The sequence below is a fragment of the Nycticebus coucang genome, chromosome X, assembly GCF_027406575.1.
Source record: "Nycticebus coucang isolate mNycCou1 chromosome X, mNycCou1.pri, whole genome shotgun sequence".
NCBI classification, from domain to species: Eukaryota; Metazoa; Chordata; class Mammalia; order Primates; family Lorisidae; genus Nycticebus; species Nycticebus coucang.
Window position 1 is genome coordinate 86,429,829 of NC_069804.1, and position 25,061 is coordinate 86,454,889.

The 25,061-nt window shown below is 38.8% G+C and overlaps 1 protein-coding gene across 7 annotated transcripts in view; it reads right to left on the reverse strand.

The window, feature by feature from the left end:
- Positions 1 to 15,162, reverse strand: part of ZDHHC15 (zinc finger DHHC-type palmitoyltransferase 15) — a 266,553-nt gene extending 251,391 nt beyond the window's left edge. For 6 of the 7 annotated variants that reach the window (XR_008377646.1, XR_008377645.1, XR_008377643.1 and 3 more), the window contains exon 1: positions 14,803 to 15,162. Coding sequence is in view for 1 of the 7 variants with exons in the window: in XM_053580276.1 (XP_053436251.1) it covers positions 14,803 to 14,938 (136 nt within the window). In the remaining 6 variants the exon portion in view is untranslated. The remainder of the gene's footprint in view (positions 1 to 14,802) is intronic. The other variant, XR_008377647.1, reaches the window with a different exon arrangement.
- Positions 15,163 to 25,061: the final 9,899 nt, after the last annotated feature.

The window sequence follows — 25,061 nt, forward strand, 5'->3', positions numbered from 1 at the left end:
ATAATGTATTAATGTATACATGATCTTTGTGTTTATGATTTAATAATAATAAATAATAAGAAGAAAGAACATTATATAAGAAAAAAAAAGAGAAAGAAATGCCAAAAGGAGTTCTTCAAGAAAAATGAAAGGGCAGTAATTGTAATTGAAGCTTTACAAGGAAACAAAGAACACTGATAAAGTTAACTATATAGGTAAATACACAAGCTGGTAGCATTGCATTTTTGTTTTTTAAGTCTATTTACTATACAACTTAAAATATATATGCATAAAACAATAATGCTAAATTCATGTTAAGTGACATACAATGCATAAATATGTAATTTGTGACAATAGAGTATTATACAGCCTAATCAAGTGGAATTTATTCAAGAAATGTAAAGGCAATTGAACATACAAAAATCAATCATGCAATATATTATGTTGATAGAATGAAGGAAAAGCTCCATGTGATTATCTCAAATAATGCTGGGAAAGCATTTGACAATATTCTGCATACTTTAATGAAAAAAATGCTCAAGGAATTATTTATAGAAGGGAACGTCCTTAACTTGATAAAAGGCATTTATGTAACTCCCACAGGTAACATCAATACACTCAATGGTGAAAGACTGAAAGCTTTCCTTCTAAGAGCAGAAACAGGACCAGGTTCCCTGTTTTACCACTTCTATTCAACATTGTGCTGGATGATATTTGCTTCCATTCCATTGGTTATACCAGTGAAATTCAGGCCAGTAAAATTAGGCAGGAAAAAGAAATTAAAGGCATCCAAATTGGAAAGCAGCAAAATTATCTTTGTTTGCAGATGACATGGTTCTCTGTATAGACAATTACAAAGAATTAACAGAACAATGTTAGTGCTGATGAACAAATTCATCAAAGTAGCAGAATGCAAGAACAACACCCCAAGTCAATTATATTGCTATATACATGCATACCAGCAATAAACTACCAATAAAGGAAATTAATAAGATAATTCCATTTATAATAACATCAAAAGGAATAAAAATTTAGAAATAAATTTAACCAAGGAGGCTGAAAACTAATATATTGAAAATTATAAAACACTGCTCAAAGCAATTAAAGACCTAAATACAGATAAAGGCATTCCATGTTCATGGACTGGAATATTTGATATAGTTAAGATGCCAATTCTTTCCAAAGCAATGTACAGATTAAGTGCAATTCCTATCAAAATTCTAACTTTTGTATGAAGAGTGGAAAATCTAAACATAAAATTCATATGGAACAGCAAGGGGAATCTGAATAAACAAAATAATTTTAAAAAAGAAAAATAAACTTGGTAGAATCACACTTCTTGATTTCAAAATTTATTAAAAAGGTAAAATTATCAATGCAGTGTGGTTCTTAATGGAAGAATAGGCAAATAAATGAATGGAACAGAATTAAGGGTCCAAAAATAAATGTAAATATCTACGGTCAGTTGACAGTCATGTCAAGACCGTACAATGGAGAAAGAATAGTCTCTTCTACAAATGACGTGGGAACAACTAGGTAGCCACAAGTACAATAAAATAAAATAAATAAAATGAAATAAAATAAACCTGGACTCCTACCTTATATCACATACAAAAATTAACTCAAAATAGATCAAAGATTTAAATGTAAGAGCTAAAAGTAAAAAAAAAAAAAACCTCCTACAAATAAATACAGGGGTGAATCTTCAGGACTTGCATTTGGTGATGGATTCTTAGATATGACAATAAAAGCACAGGAGATAAAAGCAAAAATAGATAAATTGAATTTATCAAAATAAAAAAATTGTGTATAAAACGATACTATCAAGAAAATCAAAGTATAGCCCATGGAATGGAAGGAAATATCTGCAAATAATTTATCTGATAAAGGTCAAATATTCAGAATATATAAGGAGATATTATAATTCGACAACAAAAGGACAACCCAAATTAAAAATGGACAATACCTTGAAAAGACACTTTTGTTCAAGGAAGATATACAAATGGCCAACAACTGCATGGAAAGATGCTCAATATCTTTAGTCATTAGAGAAATACAAATCAAACACAATTAGATGCCCTCTGATATAACTATAATTAATAAATGGAAAACAAAAAGTCTCGGTGTGAATAAAGGGAAGTTAGAACCCTCCTACACTGCTGGTGGAAATGTAAAATGTTTAGACACTGTGGAAAATAATTTGGTGGTTCCTCCAAAAGTTAAACAGAATTATCATATAGTACAACAATTAATTTCCATTCTTCTCCTTGGTATATACTCAAGAGAATTAAAGATCAATATTCAAACAAATACTTGTACACAAATGCTCATAACAGCACTATTCAGAATATACAAAATGTGGAAACAGCCCAAATGTCCATCAACAAATATACATACACAATATTAGTCATAAAAAGGAATAAATTACTCCCATATGTAACAATGCAGAAGGATCTTGAAAATATTATGCAAATTAAAATCAGCTAGACACAAAAGGACACATACAATATGATTCTATTTATACAAATATCCAGAATAGATAAATTTATACAAACATATGCAGTCTAATGGCTTGCAAGGACTGGGGTTAGGGGAGGAAAGAAGGAGTGACTGCTTGATGTTTATGAGGTTTTCTTTTGGGCTGACAAAAATGTTTTGGAACTGCATAGAGGTGATAATTGCAGAACACTGTGAAAGTACTAAATAGTACTGAAGTACACACTTTAAAATGGTTAGTTTTATCTTATCTTTTACTCCAATAAAATAGATACTGTTACTGTCTTTCCTCTCTAAAAGTCTAAACATGTTATTCTCCTGAGTCAAGAAGAAACCTTTATATCCTTATTAATAAGAGAAATATCAAGTTACTATCTAATGAGCTCTTAAAATATGTTGTAAACTGTGATTCATGCTTTTTAGACACTATGTTATTTAAACCTTACAACAGTAATGTTTGGCTTATAGTAAGTGAGAAACAAGTATTTGTGGTATGAATGAACAACTGTCTAAGCAAAGTACATGTGAGGCAACTGAGGTTGAAAGAGATTGGGTAACTTGCCTTCTGGCTAGTAACTAGCACAATTCAAACTGTCAAAATTATATGACACAAATATCACTTTCAGTTTCAGCTCTTAACTTGACATTAAGAAGAAAGACATCAGGTTCTATCTCTATAAAGAAGTTAGGTCATTTGAAGGAGGGGGCAAGATGGCTGACTGGAAGCAGCCACCACAGAAGCTCCTGCCCAGAGGGAAAGATAACATCCAAAAAGTACCAATTAAGCTGAAGAGCTGAGCTGAGAGAGAAGTGAGATAACTCCAGGTCACCTCTGCTGAGGCAAGCTGCACCTGCAAGAAAGCAATCTTCAGCTAAGACTTCACCAGAGTCACTGATCCACCAGGATCAGACAAGAACCAGCTGAATACAAAACAGAGCCACCTAACCCCACCATACCAAGCAGGTTTCCACAGCCTTTGAAAAGCTAAAGGGGAAAAAGCTGCAGTCATCAGTCTCAGATTGTTAACAAAGGGATGGTTAACCACAACTACAGGAAACCCAAATCCAACTGCACCTTACCTGACCACCTAGCCTACAGTGAAAAACAATCATGAGGAGGAATCAGTGGGAAAACTCTGGCAACATGAATAATCAGAGTAGATCAACTTCCCCAAGAAATGTTAAAGCAGACACAGCACTAGTTCCCATTCACAAACAAATGGCTGAGATGTCAGAAATCGAGTTCAAGTTTGTATACCAAATAAGATCAACAAAATGGAGGAAATGATGGAATTAGAATTCAAAGCAGAAATTCAAAAGATGTCTCAAGAATTCAATCAATTTAAAGACAAAATGACCAAAGATTTTGACACATTGAAGCAAGACTTTGCAGCCCTCAAAGATCTAAAAAATACAGTAGAATCCCACAGTAACAGAATGGAACAGGCAGAAGAAAGGATCTCTGACATTGAAGACAAAGCTTTTGAACACTCCCAAATGCTCAAAGAGGAAAAAATGTGGAGAACAAAATTGATCATTCTCTCAAAGAACTCTGGGATAATTCAAAGAGATCTAATGTTCGCATTATAGGAATACCTGAAAGTGATGAAGTTGATACAGATGCGTTGCTTCATGAAATAATTAAACAGAACTTTCCAGACATGCCAAGAGATTCTAAAATTCAGATAGCAGACAGTTTTAAAACACCTGCATGACTCAACCCAAAGAAAAATTCTCATACACACATTATAATTAACTTACCTAAAGTTAATATGAAGGAGAAAATTCTGTAAACTGTAAGACACAACAAAAGCATTACATACAAGCAGAAGAACATTAGAATGACTGCAGATCTCTCTACTGAAACCTTTCAAGCCAGAAGAGGGTGTTCATCGATCTTTAATCTCCTTAAACAAAATAACTTTCAACCCGGGATTATGTATTCAGCTAAACTGAGTTTCATCTATGATGGAGAAATTAAATACTTTAATGACATTCACATGTTGAAGAAATTTGCCATAACTAAACCAGCTCTTCAGGATATTTATTCTCAGACCTATCCTCCATAATGAACAACACAACCCTCCACCACAAAAGCAAACACACTCAGAAATGTTTGATCAAATTCTAACTTCCATAATGGCGAAAGGATTAAAAATGTCCACTGGACTTTTGAAAAATTCGATACCCAAAACTCTATCTGGCTTATCATTAATCTCAATTAATGTGAATGACTTAAATTGACCTCTAAAGAGACACAGGTTGGCTGACTGGATACAAAAACTCAGGCCAGACATCTGCTGCATTCAAGAATCTCACTTTACCTTAAAATATAAACATAGACTCAGGGTGAAGGGACGGTCATCTACAATTCAGACAAATGGAAATCAGAAAAAAAGCAGGTGTTGCAATTTTATTCACAGATACAATAGGCTTTAAACCAATTAAAGTAAGAAAAGATAATGATGGTCACTTCTTATTTGTTAAGGGCAACACTCAACATGATGAGATTTCAATTATCAACATTTATGCACCCAACCAGAATGCACCTCAATTTATAAGAGAAACTCTGACATGAGCAACTTGATTTCCCCCAGCACCATAATTGTTGGAGACTTTAACATTCTTCTGGCAGTGTTGGACAGATCCTCAAAAAAGAAGCTAAGCAAAGAAATTTTAGACTAAACTTAACCATTCAACATTTGCATCTAATAGACATCTACAGAACATTTCATCCTAATAAAACTGAATACACATTCTTCTCATTATCCCATGGATTATCCTCCAAAATTGATCACATCTTAGGTCACAAGTCTAACCTTAGCAAATTTAAAAGCATAGAAATCATTCCTTGTATTTTCTCGGACCATCATGGAATAAAAGTTGAACATAGTAACAAGAGGAATCTCCACACACATACAAAAACATGGAAACTAAATAACCTCATACTGAATGATAGCTGGGTCATAGACAAGATTAAGAAGGAAATTACCAAATTTTTGGAACAAAACAATAATGAAGAAATGAAATATCAGAACCTCTGGGATACTGCAAAGGCAGTCCTAAGAGGAAAATTTATAGCATTGCAAGCCTTCCTCAAGAATACGGAAAGAGAGGAAGTCAATAACTTAATTGGACATCTCAAGCAACTGGAAAAGGAAGAAGTTTCCAACCCTAAACCCAGAAGAAAAGAAATAACTAAAATTAGAGCAGAACTAAATGAAATTGAAAACAAAACAATCATACAACAGATCAACCAAACAGTTGGTTTCTTGAAAAAGTCAATAAAATAGATAAACCTTTGGCTAACCTAACCAGAAGTAGAAGAATAAAATCCCTAATTTCATCAATCGGAAATGATGAAGGCCAAAAACGGCAGACTCCTCAGAAATTAAAAAAATCCTTAATGAATACTACATAAAACTCTACTCTCAGAAGCATGAAAATCTAAAGGAAAAAGATCAATACTTGGCAACATGCAACCCTCCTAGACATAGCCAGAAAGAAGTGGAAATGTTGAACAAGCCTATAACAAGCTCTGAAATAGCATCAACTACAAGAAATCTCCCAAAAAAGAAAAGCCCAGGACCAGATGGCTTCACATCACAATTCTACCAAACCTTTAAAGAGGAACTAGTACCTATATTACTTAATCTTTTCCAAAACATAGAAAAAGAAGGAATACTTCCCAACACATTCTATGAATCAAATATCACCCTGATACCCAAAACAAGAAAAGAACCAGCAAGAAAATTATAGACCAATATCTCTAATGAACATTGATGCATAAATATTCAATAAGATCCTAGCAAACGGAATCCAAAACACATCAAACAAATTATACACCACGAACAGGTGGGTTTCATCCCAGGGTCCCAAGGATGGTTAAATATACCTAAATCCATAAATATAACATATCACATAAACAAATTAAAAAACAAAGACCATATGATTCTCTCAATTGATGCAGAAAAAGCTTTTGACAATATCCAGAATCCTTTCTTGATCAGAATGCTTAAGAAAATAGGTATAAAAGGAACATTTCTTAAACTGATAGAGGCCATCTACAGCAAACCCACAGCCAATATCATAGTGAATGGAGTAAAATTGAAATCGTTTCCACTCAGATCATGAACCAGGCAAAAATGCCCACTGTCTCCACTGCTTTTTAACATGGTAATGGAAGTCTTAACCACCACAATCAGGCAAGAGAAGACAATCAAGGGGATTCAAAAAGAATCAGAGGAGATCAAACTGTCACTCTCCACAGACAATATGATTATATATCTGGAAAATCCCAAGGAATCAACTACAAAACTCCTAGAAGTGATCAAGGAATATAGTAACATCTCAGGATACAAAATTAACATTCATAAATCTGTAGCCTTTATATATACCAACAATAGTCAAGGGGAAAAAACAATCAAGGACTCTATTCCCTTTACAATAGTCCCAAAGAAGATGAAATATCTGGGAGTGTATCTAACTAAGGACGTGAAAGATCTCTATAAAGAGAACTATGAAACTCTGAAAAAAGAAATAGCTGAAGATGTTAACAAATGGAAAAATATACCATGCTCATAACTGGGAAGAATCAACATTGTTAAAATATCTATACTACGTAAAGCAATCTACAGATTTAATGTGATCCTATTAAAGCACCTCTGTCATATTTTAAAGACCTGGAAAAATTAGTACTTTGTTTTATATGGAACAGATAAAACCTTGAATAGCCAAGACATTACTCAGAAATAAAAACAAATCAGGAGGAATCACGCTTCCAGACTTCAGACTATACTATAAATCAATAGTGATCAAAAGAGGATTTTACTGGCACAAAAATAGAGATGTAGATGTATGGAACAGAACTGAAGACCAAGAGGTGAACCAGACACTTATCATCATTTGATTTTTGATAAGCCCAATAAAAATATAAATTGGGGGAAAGATTCCTTATTCAGTAAATGATGCTGGATGAATTGGATGGCAACTTGTAGAAGACTAAAACTGGACCCACTCCTTTCTCCTCTAACAAAAATTGACTCTTACTGGTTAAAGGACTTAAACTTAAGACAAGAAACTATAAATATTCTTAGAGAGGGGGGAAGGGGAAATGCTTGAAATAATTGGCCTGGGAGAATACTTCATGAGGAAGACACCCTGGGCAATTGAAGCAATATCAAAAATACACTACTGGGATATGATCAAATTAAAAAGCTTCTGCACTGCCAAGAACACAATAAGTAAAGCAAATAGACAGCCCTCAGAATGGGAGAGGATTTTTGCAAGTTACACTTCTGACAAAGGTCTAATAACCAGAATCCACAGAGAACTCAAACTTATTACTAAGCAAAAAACAAGTGATCCCATTTCATTGTGGGCATTAGAAATGAACAGAAGCATCTCTAAAGACAGGTACATGGCCTACAGACACATGAAAAAAAGCTCATCATCTTTAATCATCAGAGAAATGCAAACTAAAAGTACTCTGAGATACCACCTAACTCCAGTAAGAGTAACCCACATCACAAAATCCCAAAACAAGAGATGTTGGCATGGATGTGGAGAAAAGGGAACACATCTGTACTGCTTGTGGGAATGCAAGCTAGTAAGTTCCTTTTGGAAGGAAGTTTGGAGAACACTCAGGGATCTAAATGTAGACCTGCCATTTGATCCTGCAATTCCTCTTCTAGGTGTATATCCAAAGGACCAAAAATCATTTGGCAATAAAGATATTTGCACCAGATTGTTCATTGCAGCTCAATTCATAATCGCCAAGTCATGGAAGAAGCCCAAGTGCCCACTGACCCATGAATGGATTAATAAATTGTGGTATATGTATACCATGGAATACTATGCAGCAGTAAAAAATTGGAGACTTTACCTCTTTTATGTTTACATGAATGGAGCTGGAAAATATTCTTTTTAGTAAAGTATCTCAGGAATAGGAAAAAAGTATCCAATGTCCTCAGTACTACTGTGAAACCAATTTATAATCACTCACACTTGCATATGAAAAATGAAACACAACTTTAGCCTAGGATAAAGGAGGGAAGTGGGGGAAGAGGGGAGGGGTGGGAGTGGGAGAGATAGTAGGGGACAGAAGGGGGACCACACCTATGGAGCACATTGCAAGTACAAGTTGGATCTATCATGTGTAGAACACAAAGGTCCTAATGCTATATTTGGGTAAATGAGGTGAAAGCTATGTTGATTTGTATGATGTAAGCACTCCAATTTGCACAAATAATCAACACACTGAAAATGGCATAAATGTATTCATGATCTATGTACAAAAGACTTAATAAAATAAATAAAATAAAATAAAATAAAGTGGAGTGAATTTGAAAAAAAAAAGAAGTTAGGTCATTTATATCACTTTTTTCATCACATTGAAACATAATTCTATTAATTTGATTGTGTTGGAAAAGGTATGTTCTTGATATCAGGCAGCCTTGACACCCAACTCTCCGCCATTTACTCTGTAACTTTAAGAAAATTTGATTTAACCTTTCTGAAATTCTTAAAAGACTGCAAAATGATGATGAAAGTATGGACAGATGGAGTCAGAAATGAAAATCAGGGCTGCCTTATTCTACTGACTTTTAAATAATGGTAACTGATGCAAAATGTGAAGAAAACATAGTTAAGGCCAAACACTATACATCTGTAGACTACATCTGGCCAGTGAGTCACAAATTTTGCCCTCTGTGTTAGTTGAAAGGAGGTAAGGTGTTAAAATTGTGTGGTGGTTGGCCAGGCACTGTGGCTTACGCCTGTAGTCCTAGCATTCTGGGAAGCCAAGGTGAGTGAAATGCCTGAGCTCATAGGTTTGACACCAACCTAAGCAAGTGCAAGACCCCCTCTCTAAAAAATAGCTGGGTGTTGTGCCAGGCACCTGCAATCCCAGCTACTTGGGAGGCTAAGACAAGAGAATCACTTGAGCCCAGGAGTTTGAGGTTGATGTGAGCTATGACACCACCACACTCTACGAAGGGTGACAAAGTGAAATTCTGTCTCAAAAAAAAAAAAAATTGTGTGGTAGTTAAGAACATGGGCTGTAGAGCCATACTGTGAGAATTGCCATCCAATCCTGGCCATTTACTAACTCCGTGACCTCAGGAAAGTTACTTAATGTGTGTATTCCTCAGTTTACTTGTTTTAAACTGGGCATGATGGTAGTATGCACCTCAAGATTGTTATAAGAATTAGTGTGCGTGTGTGTGTGTGTGTGTAGTCAATTAGAAATAATGAATAATGCCTGGCATGTAACAAGTGCTGTGCAAGTATGATAAATAAAATAAGTAAGTCCTAAGCTTCTTTTCAGCTTTTAATATTATATGACCAAATAAGAACTCATAGAAAGCTGAATATTTGCACTGATTCTACCTTGGTCTTTACCTCAGTTTGCTCTTCTGTACTTCAGCTTACACATCTGTAAACTGATGGGGATAGTAAAGAATCTGTCTCATATAGTTATTATTACAATGGGGATTATGATAGAATCTGTCTCATATAGTTATTATGAGGATTAAGTAAATTAGTATATAGAAAGTTATAATAATGGAGCACAACTTTGGTTCCTTCAATTAATCGTTCAAAAAGGCCAAAGTGGTAAGGTTTGAGAATAGAAAACTTCCCAGTAATTGCATAGTCTGCTTAATGCGCCTCACTACCAGAGATAAAAAAGAAAAATAACTTAAATTTACATCTATGAAAGCAACTAATGAAATTTATTTTTAAGAGATCTTCCAGTAGTGTGGCCATTTTGAATTCTTCTATGCTGTAAGCTCCGCTGGCTGAAATAAAGCCCTTCCTCTTATAAATACGGTGTTTGGGTGCTCTTTTTCTTCATTGTACCTCATCTTCCTGCAATATTTTTGGTTCCCTGACCAGGAAGCGAGATCACCCACTGAGAGAACACACACCTTGCAGTTGCTGCCAATTCTCTGGACACCCAGGTGGGGGACCCCTGATCAGCCTGGGCAACGTGAACCACTGAGCATGCCAGGGAGACAGCTTGGCCTCCTTGTGTGGATGCCTCGATTAGGTGGAGAAAGCACCTCCTCAGTGGGTCTTCAAGGAGTCATACACCTGGAGGAACTGGCATTCAGGAACTGGTACCCGCACTGGGAGACGTCTAAGACAAGGTAGGATCAATCTGTGGTGCCCACAATTTGAGTGAAAGCAGGGGTTTGATCAACCCCTGAGTGTTAAATTGGGACAGACCAGGTGAGAGGTGTATGAGAGTGTGTGGATGTGGTGTGATTGAGATGAACTCGGAGGGTGGAATTGGACCTCCCTTCACAAGGCCTAGGGAAGTATTGGTTCACCTCCTATGGCTGCATGGCTCATGGAAGGCTTTCAATTCTATCCTGAGATGCCTTATAAAAGGTTCCAGCAAAGCCAATTTTAATGGGAAGAAAAGCCTAGATGGCTATTAATTATTCTTGTTGCACTTTATGCAAATAATCAAACCCAGTATACTGAAGGTACAGTTTACTTTGGCAACTAAGTTAGTTCTGCTATAATTTTTCTTTAGTAAAGAGAAATAAATGGTTCAAAAGGAGGGAAATACTAATACTATGGCCCACCTGTATTAAATTCCAGACTTGTCTGCAATGTCAGCTCAAAAAATGAGACATAACTATTTAACTAAACTGATCTGTTAAATAAGATTAAGAGACTGGCCAAAGAGTATAGAATTACATACAGTAGTTATTTTGCAGTATTAAATGTTATCTGCTTTGTCTAAAAGATACCTCAGGAAAAATTAGAATCTGAATGAGAATTTCCCAGTAAATGATGTGAATGTAATACAGCCTCATAAGTGGCCCCACACCCAACTGATGTTCAGGAATGTTCACTTGAATTTTCTAAAACTTTGAATCAGTTCTGTAGGGACTATTAAAGCTAGGTATTATCTTAAGAACTGTGCCAAGTCTGTAAGTAGGAATATTAATGTTCTCATTGTGTAAACCTTAGCCTCAAAATCCAGAACTTATAAATGTTTGTAGGTAACTGCTAAATCCTTTCATTCTCTTATACTAAACTCAAACTTGACTTTGTCCCTGTCAGTATAAGGGAGACAGAAAGCCACAAACACATGCAAGGCGGCTGAGGTCATGCAGAAGCCAGATGAAAGCCCTGAGAGTTTCTGTGAAAGACTGTGTAAAACACACAGACAGCCAAACCATTGTATGAAGTTACTAAGGGGGGAGAGACTAAATTGAACCGATAGAAACCGTAGGAAGAGTAACAAGAAAAATCTCCGCTTGGGTAATTAATCATGTTCTATTTAATCTTTTCTGTCTGTACATCCTTTCTCTCTGGAGGATCAAGGGAATCAAGTCTATATCAAGGGTCAGAACCCGGTCCTCCTCAAACCAAGGTAAAGGACTTTACACCATCATCCTGACCACACACACAGCAGCAAAGGTTGAGAGGATCCTTACCTGGATTCTTCACAGCTGGATGAAGCGAGTTTCATTGCCCCATGGGAAGCAAAGGTAACTTAAGACAGTCAACATGTCCTGCTCCAGCTGCATACTGGCAGCTGTTTGGTCAATGCATGGCTGAAGCCTGAGGAAACTCCTCATGGGACTTGTCTTAATTGGACTTTGAACTTTGGGGAAAGAGGAGGAGGGATGTAATCTGTGTAGCCACACCACTGAGATAGGACAAAGGGTGACTTCTTTATAGCTTTTATGAATGCCAAGATACCCAGAAGGCAGCTTGTGCTCATAATCAGATACAGTACTCTATGTGTGACACAGGGAAAAGTCAAAACTCATTTGTATATTAGCCCATCACCATGGAACAATTAAGTCCTGGGTAGAGAACCTGAAAGGAGTCACAGTCCCTGAAATCTGAATGCTGGTCCAGACCAGCGAAATAGGAAAGCCAAGCCAGGTAACTCTGAAGTTTACTTCCTGTAGTGCCATGTGAGGGTGTTGCAGCAGAAGCAACTGGGAAAGAAACTATGGAAAGATCATAAATTATTCTATGCCTTAGATTTTTATAGAAAAGTGATGTAAAGTCAAATGTGAAAAGTGATTAATACTGGCTCCTGCAGAAGCAAACTGATATTGAGACCCCAAATTAAAATATATATGGAGTCTCAAAAGGGGGGAATGAAAGAGGATACCTGAAAAGGGTGAGATCCAAGAGAAAAGGTCTTCTCAAGGAGACCACAAGGATCCACCTGCAGGATCCTCTCCATGGTGACTCAGCTCTTGGGAATTTGTAGACTTAACTTCCTTGAACTTGAAAATTTCCGCTTCTGTGAAATCCAGTAGTTCTGTGGGGGCTGGTACAGCATCTCCCACTTGATTCAAACTGACCAATGAGAATGGTACCTGTGGGTTGGAACTTTTTGGCTGGAGATAAAAAGGGAAAGACCGAGCCAGTCAGGAGCATCACCATTTCAAATTCTTCTATGCTGTAAGCTTTGCAGGCTGAAATAAAGCCCTTCCTCTTATATATATATATATAAAAAAAGAGAGAGACAGAGAGATCTTCCTGCATTTTCTATTATATCTCTAATGTGAGAAAAATTCAAACTCAGTGCAGAATTTATTAAAGAAAGTGCTACATTGGAAAGAGAGTTATCTCCTACCTCTCCAGTTCATGGCAATCTACCTGGAGAAGACCATTGCTTTGTGAATATGTAAGAGAAGGAAATTATTATTGGAGTCAGCGCCTGACTCCAAATTAATAGGGAACATTGTAGGTCACAAGTTTAAGGATGCTGGCAGTGGGATTTTACTGAAGTGACAATGAATATTAGTGGAAGCTCTTTTGAGATGAGACAAGGATTCTTTGATGTGAGAAGATGAGAGCAAGGGGAGATTTTTACTGTAAGAAAAGTAGGGTCCTATTGTAATAAGACAAGATATAATATGAAAACTCCATAGAGAGTTGATGAGGCCATTACAAGGCTGTTAATGATAAGGATAGGTGACCAGGGAAATCTAGATAGAAAAATATAATAGGGGAGGGACTTGGGAGTGGTGTCTAAAAATATTGTGGAATTCTGAATTTGAATGCACAAGCTATTGTATAAACAAGGAGGAGATTGAGTGCTCCCTAGTGTGATGGAACAGGGTACAAGGGAAGACCACAGAATAATAAAATGGGTACTCTAATGAGGAGTAAGAAATGACACTTCCATTGGGAGAGGTGGAAAATATTAGAAACCCTGAGGGGAAAGAATGGGGTTTTCTTAGTTTGAGAAGATGGGACAAATGCAATCCTACAAGAAGTAAGAGGAAATAATAATAAGAAACCCCAAAGGAAGTTGATGGAAGAAATTGGAGCTAATAGTGGAAGAGCATTGCAGGAGGTTAGGAGTGTGTTTTTCCCAAAAGATGACAAGAAAGACTCTTTGATGAAGTATGAGAGAGATTGTGGAAGGGGAAAAAGATCACCCTAATGGGAAAAGACAGAGAAAAGGCAGGATCATCACATGACAGAAGCAGAACTGATTAGTATGAGATGTCAGAAAATAATATGAAACTAGTTAAATGCTACTTGAAGCAGGAAGTCAGGAATCTGGAGGGAATCCCTGTGTGATAGTCAGAGGCTCTAGTGTAAGTGGAAAAGATGTATTGTAGAACCTCCCATTACATTAAAGAACATGAGAAAATGAGGAGAATCCACACCAAAAGAGAAGAAAGGGCTTATCACTATGGAAATGGGGAGATCACAGTAGGATAGAATAGGGTGTACTGTGCGGTCACAAGTGGGCAAAGATATGAAGCACTTCAGCCAGTATGAGAGGATAGTGGGGAAAGTATTCATCCTAGTGTGGGGAAAAGGAGAGCTAGTAAGAGAGTACAGGAAATGTTTTTTGGGTTCTTAGTAGGGAATCTCTAATACAGAATCCCAGTAAGATTCTAGTGGGAAGGAAAATGTTGGGGCTCCTAGTTCGATGCATTGGTGGGATATGTAGCATGAGTGGACAATTTAAGGACAGACGATATGTTGTTTCCTCAATTGGGTAGGGTGAGGACTCCCATAATGACAGCACAAGGTTCAAGTGGTTGTCCTGTATGAGAAAAAGGGGGGGCCTACGGGTAAGAGCCAGAAAATTATTGTGGGTAGAGCAAGGATATAAGAAAATCTACGTGGAAGGAGATAGCGACATAGTGGGACCATTGAGGGAGGGCGTGGGAAATATTGTGCGAAGCCAGAGGTTGGCGTCAGGGAGTGAAAGGAAAATCACAGAGTTAGGTCTGAGAACACAGGGGACACCAGTGTTAAAGGTAGGGTAGATGATTGTGATGGAGTATAATTTCCCCACCTTAGGTGCCCAGCCCCACTTACCCAGGCAGAGTTCAAAGACGTAGGCATAGTAGGACCAGAGCACGACAAGGACAATAACAAGCACTGGTGCCCAGGACAGTACCCTGCGGGAGCACCGCAGGCCCCAGGACAGAGCCATCTTCCAACTTCGTCTCATCGGCGGCTCGAAGATCGACCTAGCAGGCCTGCTGGCGCTGGGTCGGAACTGCTTGGGCGGAGGCTGGGAGGCGGGACAGTGCGCTGTGCAGCGCTCTACTGCCTAGCCTGGCGGGAACGGTCTCTCCAAGCCAATGCCAACTGAGGGCTGCATAGCTGAGTGCGTTCTGCTAGGCACAATATGCGTGAGTCATAGTGTGGGGAAACTGGTTATGTAGGTGAAGGTGATCCATCAGGCAGTTGAGGCTAGGCACGCTGAGGAGTGCAGTCCCTTGCCTTTCCGCCTCCCCCTCATCTTGCTTCAGCGATAGAATCAGGGCAAAACGGTAAAGCAGAAGAGATTTGGTTCCACCCATCTGCTTTACTGCACTGTGTTCACCCTTTTCTCGCAAATCTCTGTTTCTCTCTGTCTCTGTCTCCCACTCCCTTCTCTCTCCCTCTTACTGCTCTCCCCCAACCCCTTACACACACACACAGGCGCACACAAGTGTTCATACACACAGCGTGAAAGATGCAAACCCTAGCATCTCTTGAGATAAAGGTTATCTAGCCCCATCCCCACACTGCTGCTTGAACTATATGGTAAGTCCATGGACATGGCAAACGCACCTTCCCTCTCTCCTTCCCTCCATGCTGAATTAGCTTAGTATATTTTCAAAGCAACTACCTTGGTAGAGGAAAACAAATGAGGGAGACTGATTCTAGGAGTGGTTAGGGAAAACTACAAAGGTAATGATATTTAAGCTAAGCTTTATTAATAGCTTAGAATTTTCCAGACAGGTGAGAGAGGGAGGAACTTTCAGATAGAGAAAGCAGCATTTGCAAAGTTATGGAATAATGAAAATCCAAAAGTGTTCCAGAAACAGCTAGTGTGCCTTGAAAAAAGTGTGTGTGTCAAGGAGAGGCTGAAAATGAGACTTGGAGTAAAAAGTGAGGCCATGGTGTGAAGATCATGCCCTGCCAGGCTGTGGGAACATAATCCTGTAAAGTAGATTATGAACAACCATCAAAGGTTTGGGGTAATGGAGTGACATCATAGATGTGTTTTCATAGAACTATCAGGATTTTGGAGGTGAAGATGTCCTGGAAGAAGGGAGACCAATTAGGAGGCAGTTTAATTCGACAAATGTTTTTGCAGTAGTTGCTTTCTGTTAGGTCAACTTTGGTATGAAAAGAATGACAAAACAGAGAGCCTGTCCCCAAGACGCTCATGTTCTCATTGGAGCAATAGGTGTTCATTGACGCAAGTATTAATACAGCAACAGAAGTAGGTAGGTTCTTGGCATTTACGGATTTGTCACGTTTCGATGATTTACAAAGGTCTGATATGTGAAAAATCTCATTTTTCTGATATCCATGTTTTATTTGCATTCCATGTCACTACTGTGTGGGGGGAAGGATTTCTACAAGGTTACTCTTCATTTTTTAGTCATAGTGATATTTGCAATAAACGACCCAAAATGATAAGAGATTTACTGTTTTCAAATTAAGTTAACTTTATGGTTAATGTTACTAAATGCATGATATAATGAAATTCACAGTTTTGTTTTAGTTACAATATTTAATAGCCTGATTAATTATTTTAGCTCTAAGGTTCTGAAGTGGATACTTTGGTGTTCCATTATTCATGAAGTTGGGGATCTGGGAACATATACTTTAGGATTGTCAAAGGTATACTATTTAAATCAAATAACCTCAAAGAGACAATGATTAAATGTGAAAGGGAAAGTCTGAGCCAGGATTTAATGAAGGAGAGGTTTCTGGGCAAATGGAACTATGTAGTGACAAAGATATATAAAATATCATAATATCACAGCATATTGGGGGATTGCAAATAATATGGTCTTGCTGGAAGATATTACAGTTGCCTAATCAGGAGATGATAAGAGCCTGGGCATATGACAGGGGATGAGAGCAGGAAGAGGCGGGAGCAGATGTAGTAGTGTTTGGGAGAGAGAAACAACAGAATTTGTCAAACATTTGGCAGGAGAGGAGTGGGATAAAGCAAACATAACAACCAGATTTCTAACTTCAGTGCCTGGATGAACAATTTTGCCAGTCATCACAATAAGGGCTATTGTGAGAATAGTAGGTTTGGTGTTGGAAAGGGAAAACTTTAATTTTTGGACATGATGAGTTTTGCCTGAATTTTCCTCTTTTATGGTATCCTCAGCACCAGTCAAATCGTTTGGGGCAGGGGGCTCAGGGATAGCTTGGACCCAGAGCAGCATGGAGAGTCAAGAACCAGAGAGACAAACCAAATTTAAGTGTATGCAGCAAGAGTTGGCAGATTATGCTTATCAACCAAATATAGCCTGCCCATAGACTTATGAATTTTTTTTATTTTATGAATAAAATTTTTATTTCTTATGAATAAAATTTTACTGTAACACATTCATGTCCATTTGTTTACCTATAGTCCTTACTTGTTTTGTACAATGGCAGAGTTGAGTAGTCATGGAATAGATCATAAGGCATGCAAAGCCTACTTTTTAAATGTTTTTTAAAGACATTACTTTTATTTTATTTTATTTTTTATTAAATCATAGCTGTGTACATCAATATGATCATGGGGCACCATACACTTGGTTCATAGACCATTTGACACATTTTCATCACATTAGTTGACATAGCCCTTCTGGCATTTTCTTAGTTACTTTTCTAAGACATTTACATTCCACATTTCCCAAGCCTCACATATACCCTTGTAAGATGCAACACAGGTGTGATCCTTTCAATGCCCCTCCCAACCTTTCCCCCTTCCCCCTATTCTTAGGTTGTAACTGGGTTATAACTTTCATGTGAAGGTCCTAAATTAGTTTCATAATAGGGGTGAGTACATTGGATACTTTTTCTTCAATTCTCGAGATACTTTACTGAGAAGAATATGTTTCAGATCCATCAATGTAAACATGAAAGAGGTAAAGTCTCTGTCTTCCTTCAAGGCTGCATAGTATTCCATGGTGTACATATACCACAATTTATTAATCCATTCGTGGATCGATGGGCATTTGGGTTTTTTCCATGACTTAGCAATTATGAATAGGGCTGCAATAAACGTTCTGGTACAAATATCTTTGTATTTGTACAAAGATGTGATTTTTGATGTGATTTTTGGTCTTCTGGATATATGCCCAGCAAAGGGATTACAGGATTGAATGGCAGATCTATTTTTAGATCTCTAAGTGTTCTCCATATATCGTTCCAAAAGGAATGTATTAATTTCCATTCCCACCAGCAGTGCAAAAGTGTTCCCTTTTCTCCATATCCACGCCAACATCTCTGGTCTTGGGATTTTGTGATATAGGCTAGTCTCACTGGAGTTAGATGATACCTCAAAGTAGTTTTGATTTGCATTTCTCTGATGATTAAAGATGATGAGCATTTTTTCATATGTCTGAAGGCCATGTACCTGTCTTCTTCAGAGAAGTTTCTCTTCAAGTCCCTTGCCCAGCCTGTGATGGGATTACTTGTTCTTCTCTTGCTAATGCGTTTGAGTTCTCTGTGGGTTCTGGTTATTAAACCTTTGTCAGAGACATAACCTGCAAATATCTTCTCCCATTCTGTGGGCTGTTTGCTTGATTTACTTACTGTGTTCTTGGCTGTGCAGAAGCTTTTTAGTTTGATCAATTCCCAATAGTGTATTTTTGAAGCTGCTTCAGTTGCCCGGGGGGTCCTTCTCATAAAAAAACCCAATTTCTTCAAGGGTTTTCCCTGCACTCTCTTCTAGTATTTTTATAGTTTCATGTCTTAAGTTTAAATCTTTAATCCAGTAAGAGTCTATCTTGGTTAATGGTGAAAGGTGTGGGTCCAGTTTCAGTCTTCTACAGGTTGCCAGACAGTTCACCCAGCACCATGTGTTAAATAGGGAATCTTTTCCCCACTGAAAGTTTTTAATTGGCTTGTCAAAGATTCAATAACGGTAAGTAGCTGGATTCATCTCTTGGTTCTCTATTCTGTTCCAGACATCTACTTCTCTGTTTTTGTGCCAATACCACGCTGTTTTGATCACTATCAATTTGTAGTATAGTCTGAGGTCTGGTAGAGTAATTCCTCCTGCTTTGTTGTTATTTTTGAGTAATGTCTTGGCTATTCGAGGTTTTTCCTGATTCCATATAAAACGAAGTATTGTTTTTTCAAGATCTTTAAAGTATGACAGTGGAACTTTAATAGGGATTGCATTGAAGTTATATATTGCTTTGGGTAGTATAGACATTTTAACAATGTTGATTCTTCCCAGCCATGAGCATGGTACGTTTTTCCATTTATTAACATTCTCGGCTATCTCTTTTCTTAGAGTTTCATAGTTCCCTTTATATAGGTCTTTCACGTCCTTTGTTAGATAAACTCACAAATATTTCATCTTCTTTGGCATTACTGTGAATGAGATAGAGCCCTTAATTGTTTTTTCAGCTTGACTGTTGTTGGTATATATAAAGGCTACCGATTTATGAATGTTGATTTTGTAACCTGAGATGTTGCTGCATTCCTTGATCACTTCTAAGAGTTTTGTAGTAGAGTCCATAGTGTTTTCCAGATATACAATCATATCATCTGTGAAGAGTGAAAGTTTGATCTCTTCTGACCCTATGTGGATACCCTTGATCACCTTTTCTTCCCTAATTGTGGTGGCTAAAACTTCCATTACAATGTTAAAAAGCAATGGAGACACTGGGAAGCCTTGTCTGGTTCGTGATCTAAGTGGAAATAATTCCAATTTAACTCCGTTCAATATGATATTGGCTGTCGGTTAGCTGTAGAAGGCCTCTATCAGTTTAAGAAATATCCCTTCTATACCAATTTTCTTAAGTGTTCTGATCATGAAGGGACGTTGGATGTTATCAAAAGCTTTTTCTGCATCAATTGAGAGAATCATATGGTCTTTGTTTTTTACTTTGTTTATGTGCTGAATTACATTTATAGATTTACGTATATTGAACCAGCCTTGAGACCCTGGGATAAAGCCAACTTGATCATGATGTATAATTTGTTTGATGTGTTGCTGGATTCTGTTTGTTAGGATCTTGTTGAATATTTTGGCATCCATATTCATTAGTGATATCGGTGTGTAGTTTTCTTTTCTTGTTGGGTCTTTTCCTGGTTTGGGCATCAGGGTGATGTTTGCTTCGTAAAACGTGTTGGGTAGTCTTCCTTCTTTTTCTACCTTTTGGAACAGGTTGAGTAGTATAGGTACTAATTCCTCTTTAAAGGTTTGGTAGAATTCTGATGTGAAACCATCTGGTCCCGGGCTTTTCTTCTTGGGGAGGTTTTGGATGGCTGATGTTATTTCCGAACTTGATATGGACCTGTTCAACATTTACACTTGTTTCTGGTTAAGTCTTGGAAGGTGACGAGCTTCCAAGTATCGGTCCATTTCCTTCAGATTTTCATATTTCTGAGAGTAAAGTTTCTTGTAATATTCATTAAGGATTTTTTGGATTTCTGAGGAGTCTGTTGTTATTTCGTCTTTGTCATTTCTGATTGATGAGATTAGAGATTTTACTCTTTTTTTCCTAATTAGATTGGCCAACGGTTTATCTATTTTGTTGACCTTTCCAAAAAACCAGCTTTTTGATTTATTGATCTGTTGTATTATTCTTTTGTTTTGAATTTCATTTAGTTCTGCTCTGATTTTGGTTATTTCTTTTCTTCTACTGGGTTTGGGGTTGTAGTGTTCTTCCTTTTCCAGTTGAGATGTACCATTAAGTTGCTAACTTCCTCTCTTTCCGTTCTCCTGAGGAAGGCTTGCAGTGCTATAAATTTCCCTCTTAGAACTGCCTTTGCGGTGTCCTAGAGGTTCTGATAGTTCATGTCTTCATTGTCGTTTTGTTCCAAAAATTTGGCAATTTCCTTCTTGATCTCATCTCTGACCCAGCTATCATTCAGCATGAGGTTATTTAACTTCCATGTTTTTGTATGAGTATGCAGATTCCTGTTGTTACTCAGCTCAAGTTTTATTCCATGATGGTCCGAGAAGATGCATGGAATAACTTCTATTCCATTAAATTTACTGAGGTTAGCCTTGTGACCTAAGATGTGATCGATTTTGGAGTAAGTTCCATGGGCTCATGAGAAGTATGTGTATTCAGTTTTGTTGGGATGAAATGTTCTGTAGATGTCTGCTAAATCTAAATGTTGGATGGTTTGATTTAAATCCAAAATTTCTTTACTCAGCTTTTTGTTGGAGGATCGATTCATCACTGCCAAAGGAGTGTTAAAATCTCCAACTGTTATGGAGCTGGAGGAAATCAAGTTGCTCATGTCTGTTAGAGTTTCTCTTATAAATTGAAGTGCATTCTGGTTGGGTGCATAGATATTCATAATTGACATCTCATCATATTGAGTATTACCCTTAACAAATATGAAGTGACCATTCTTGTCCTTCCTTACTTTTGTTGGATTAAAGCCTATTGTGTCTGCAAATAAAATTGCAACACCTGCTTTTTTCTGGTTACCATTTGCCTGAAATATGGATGACCATCCTTTCACCCTGAGTCTGTATTTGTCTTTTAAGTTAAGATGTTACTCTTGTAAGCCACAGATATCTGGTCTGAGTTTTTGTATCCCGTCAGCTAACCTATGTCTTTTTAGAGGACAGTTTAAGCCATTCACATTGATGGAGACTATTGATAAGTTTGGTGAAATTTTGGGTATCGAGTTTTTCAAATGTCCAGTGGACATTTTTAATCTTTTCGCGATTGTAGAAGTTAGAGTTTTATCAGGAGTTTCTGAGTGAGTTTACGTTTGTAGTAGAGGATTGGGTTGGTCATTATGGAGGATAGGTCTCAGAATATCCTGAAGAGCTGGTTTGGTTGTGGCAAATTTCTTCAACATATGAATGTTGTTAAAGTATTTAATTTCTCCATCATAGATGAAATTCAGTTTAGCTGGGTACGAGATCCGGGGTTGAAAGTTATTTTGCTTTGGGAGATTAAAAGTCGATGACCACCCTCTTCTGGCTTGAAAAGTTTCATCAGAGAGATCTGAAGTCATTCTAATGTTCTTACCTTTGTAGGTAATGGCTTTCTTTCACCTGATAACCTTGAGAATTATCTCCTTCATGTTAACTTTAGTGAAGCTAATTATGATATATCCGGGGGATGACTTATTGGGGTTGAATCGTGCTGGAGTTCTGAAACTGTCTGCTATCTGAATTTCAGAATCTCTAGGCATGTCTGGAAAATTCTCTTTCATAATTTCATGCAGAAGGGCCTCTGTGCCCATCGATGCCACTTCATCGTTTTCCAGAACTCCTATTATTTGTATATTAACCTTTTTGAATTATACCAGATCTCTCTAAGAGAATGATCCGTTTTTGCTCTCCATTTCTCTTCCTCTTTGAGAGTTTGGGAGTGTTGAAAGGCTTTATCTTCCATGTCAGAAATCCTTTCCTCTGCTTGCTCTGTTCTGTTGCTGAGGGATTCTACTGTATTTTTCATATCTTTAAGGGCTGCAAATTCTTGCTTCAGTGTGTCTAAGTCTTTGGTGGTTTTGTCTTTAAATTAGTTAAATTCTTGAGTCAACTTTTGAATTTCTCCTCGGATTCCTAATTCCATTTTATCAGTCTTGTCTGCAATCCAAATTCTGAATTCGATTTCTGACATGTCTGCCCGTTATTTATGAATGGGATCTTCAATTACATCCGCCATATCTTTCCTTGGGGGGGTTGATCTATTCTGGTTATTCATGTTACCAGAGTTTCTCCGCTGATTCCGCCCCATGGTTGTTTTACTCCCTTTGGTTTTTCCCCTGGGGTTTAGTTGAGGGCCCGTTCAGTGTTTTGTTCTGAGAGACTGGGGCCCTGTCTGGTGTGGTGGGGCTAAGTTGTTCTGACTTATTTTCAGCTGGCTTATGTTTGACCCCAGTGAAGCACTTGCTCTGGGTTGAAGTCTCAGTTCTCTGAGTCGGCCCTGCCCTGTAAGTTTCCCAGGTCTGTGAGTCACCTCAGGCAAATCCTATACTCAGGGGTGGCCTCCTCTGGTTACCCAGGTAGAAAGGGGGTGTGGCTTCCACCACCTCAGGGAACTGCCAGTCTGATGTGGTTCTCCCCCAGCCTCACTCCTGTGTCCCAGAGTCAGGACCAACCAGCTGCAATTTGGGCACTGTCCACACCCCAACAAATCCCCCAAGAATCTGGACTCCCCGGGGACAGGCCTCCAGATCCCAGAGTGAGGGTGGGGTGGGGCACCGGGAGCCCAGAGCCACCGGCAGCGAGCACACTCAGTTCCTCCCAATCTTTAGCTCCGCCTCACGGCGGCAGCCCAAGCTTCCAGGTTTCAGAGTGAGGGTGGGATGGGGGGCAGTGGAAGCCCAGGGCTACTGCAGTGAACACACTCAGTTCCACTTAGTTCACTGCCTGGCCGCCCGGCAGGCGCTCAGGTCTCCAGATCACAGAGCGAGGGCGGGGGTAGCGTCAGGAACCCAGAGTCCAGAGTCTCTCACCCGGCTGCACTGCCGCAGCTTAAGCCTTCAGGCTTCAGAGTGAGGGGGGGGGGCAGCTGGAGCCCAGAGCTGCCGGCAGTGAACGGACTCAGTTTGACCCAGTTACTTGCCCAGCCACACGGCAGGCGCTCAGGTCTCCAGACCACAGAGCAAGGGCGGGGGGGAGTGCTGGGAGCCCAGAACCCTCGGCAGCGAACATATTCAGCTCTTCCCAGTCTCTCGCCCATCAGCACTGCTGCAGTTCAAGCCTTCAGGCTTCAGAGTGGGGGTGGGGTGGGGTGAGCAGCTGGAGCCCAGAGCCGCTGGCAGCGAACAGACTCAGTTCGACCCAGTTCCTTGCCCGGCCACAAGGCAGGCACTCAGGTCTCCAGACCACAGAGCGAGGGTGGAGGGAGCACCAGAAGCCCAGAGCCGGGAGCCCAGAGCCGCCGGTAGTGAGGTCCCACAGTTCTGCTCAGTTTTATACCTGGTTGTATTGTTTCCCAAGGAGGGCTGCTGCACCATGCCTCAGGGAAGCGCCGCCCTGGTGAGGGTCGCCCTCTGCTGACTGTCCTCACCTCTCTCCCGTGCCCCAGAATCAGCGCTGACCAGCCGCAGCTTGGGACTGTCCTCTCCCCTCTAGAACTCACCCACGAATCTGAACTCCTGGGGCACAGGCTTTTAGACCTCAGAGAGAGTGGAGGGAAGTGCTGGGAGCTCAGAGTTGCCGGCAAAGGATATTTACAGTTTTATACAGTTTTATGTTTAGCAGGAGAAAGCCTAGGCACCCTAGTAGGGAGGTAGGTCCAGATTTTAGTAGGTTTCTCCCGTGAAGTGTAGTGGGAGGGCCTTTGATTTCTGCCCGTTTGTTTGTGGGGTTCTTAAGCTGATCAGATGGGGGAGTGGGGACTCCTGTCCGCTTGGTTGTAGGTTTTGTACCTTTTGTTTGCATCCTTGTGGTCATAGCTCTGCTCAGCGGGGTTGATGTGCGTTCTTCAACTTTCTCGCTTGGTGCTGCTCAAACCCATCAGGTTACTTACTAAATTTTTGTCCCTTAACTCTCCTTCAGGATGGGAGCCTGTGTGGAAAGCTGGCTTCAGTTCGCTATCTTGTCTCCGCCCCCCTAAAGACATTACTTTTAGAGAACAGTTTGAGATTAACAAAACTGAAAGGAGCGTTCACAGATTTCCCATAATCCCCTGACCTACATACATAGCTTCCCTCATTATCAACATCCTCCACCAGAGTGACACATTCGTTATAATCCATGAATCTATATTAACACATCATTACCATCCAAATTCCATAGTTTATATTAGCATTAACTCACGTTATATACCGTTTATGAGTTTGGAAAAATGTATGGTGACATGTATCTCCCTATAATATCCTCATATGAAGCATTTCCACTGTCCTAAAAATTCTCTGTTCTGCCTATTCATCTCTTCCTACCCCCAAACTCTGGCAACTACTGATCTTTTTTACTATTGGTTTTGCTTTCCCCAGAATATCATGGAGTTGTTATTATGTAGTATGTAGCCTTTTCAGATTGGTTTCTTTCATTTAGTAATATACATTTAATATTCCTCCTGTCTTTTCATGGCTTGATAGCTCATTTACTTGTAGTGTTGAATAATAGTTCACTGTCTGGTGATATCACAATTTATCCATTACCTATTAAAGTGTTACCAGAATTTCTCCTT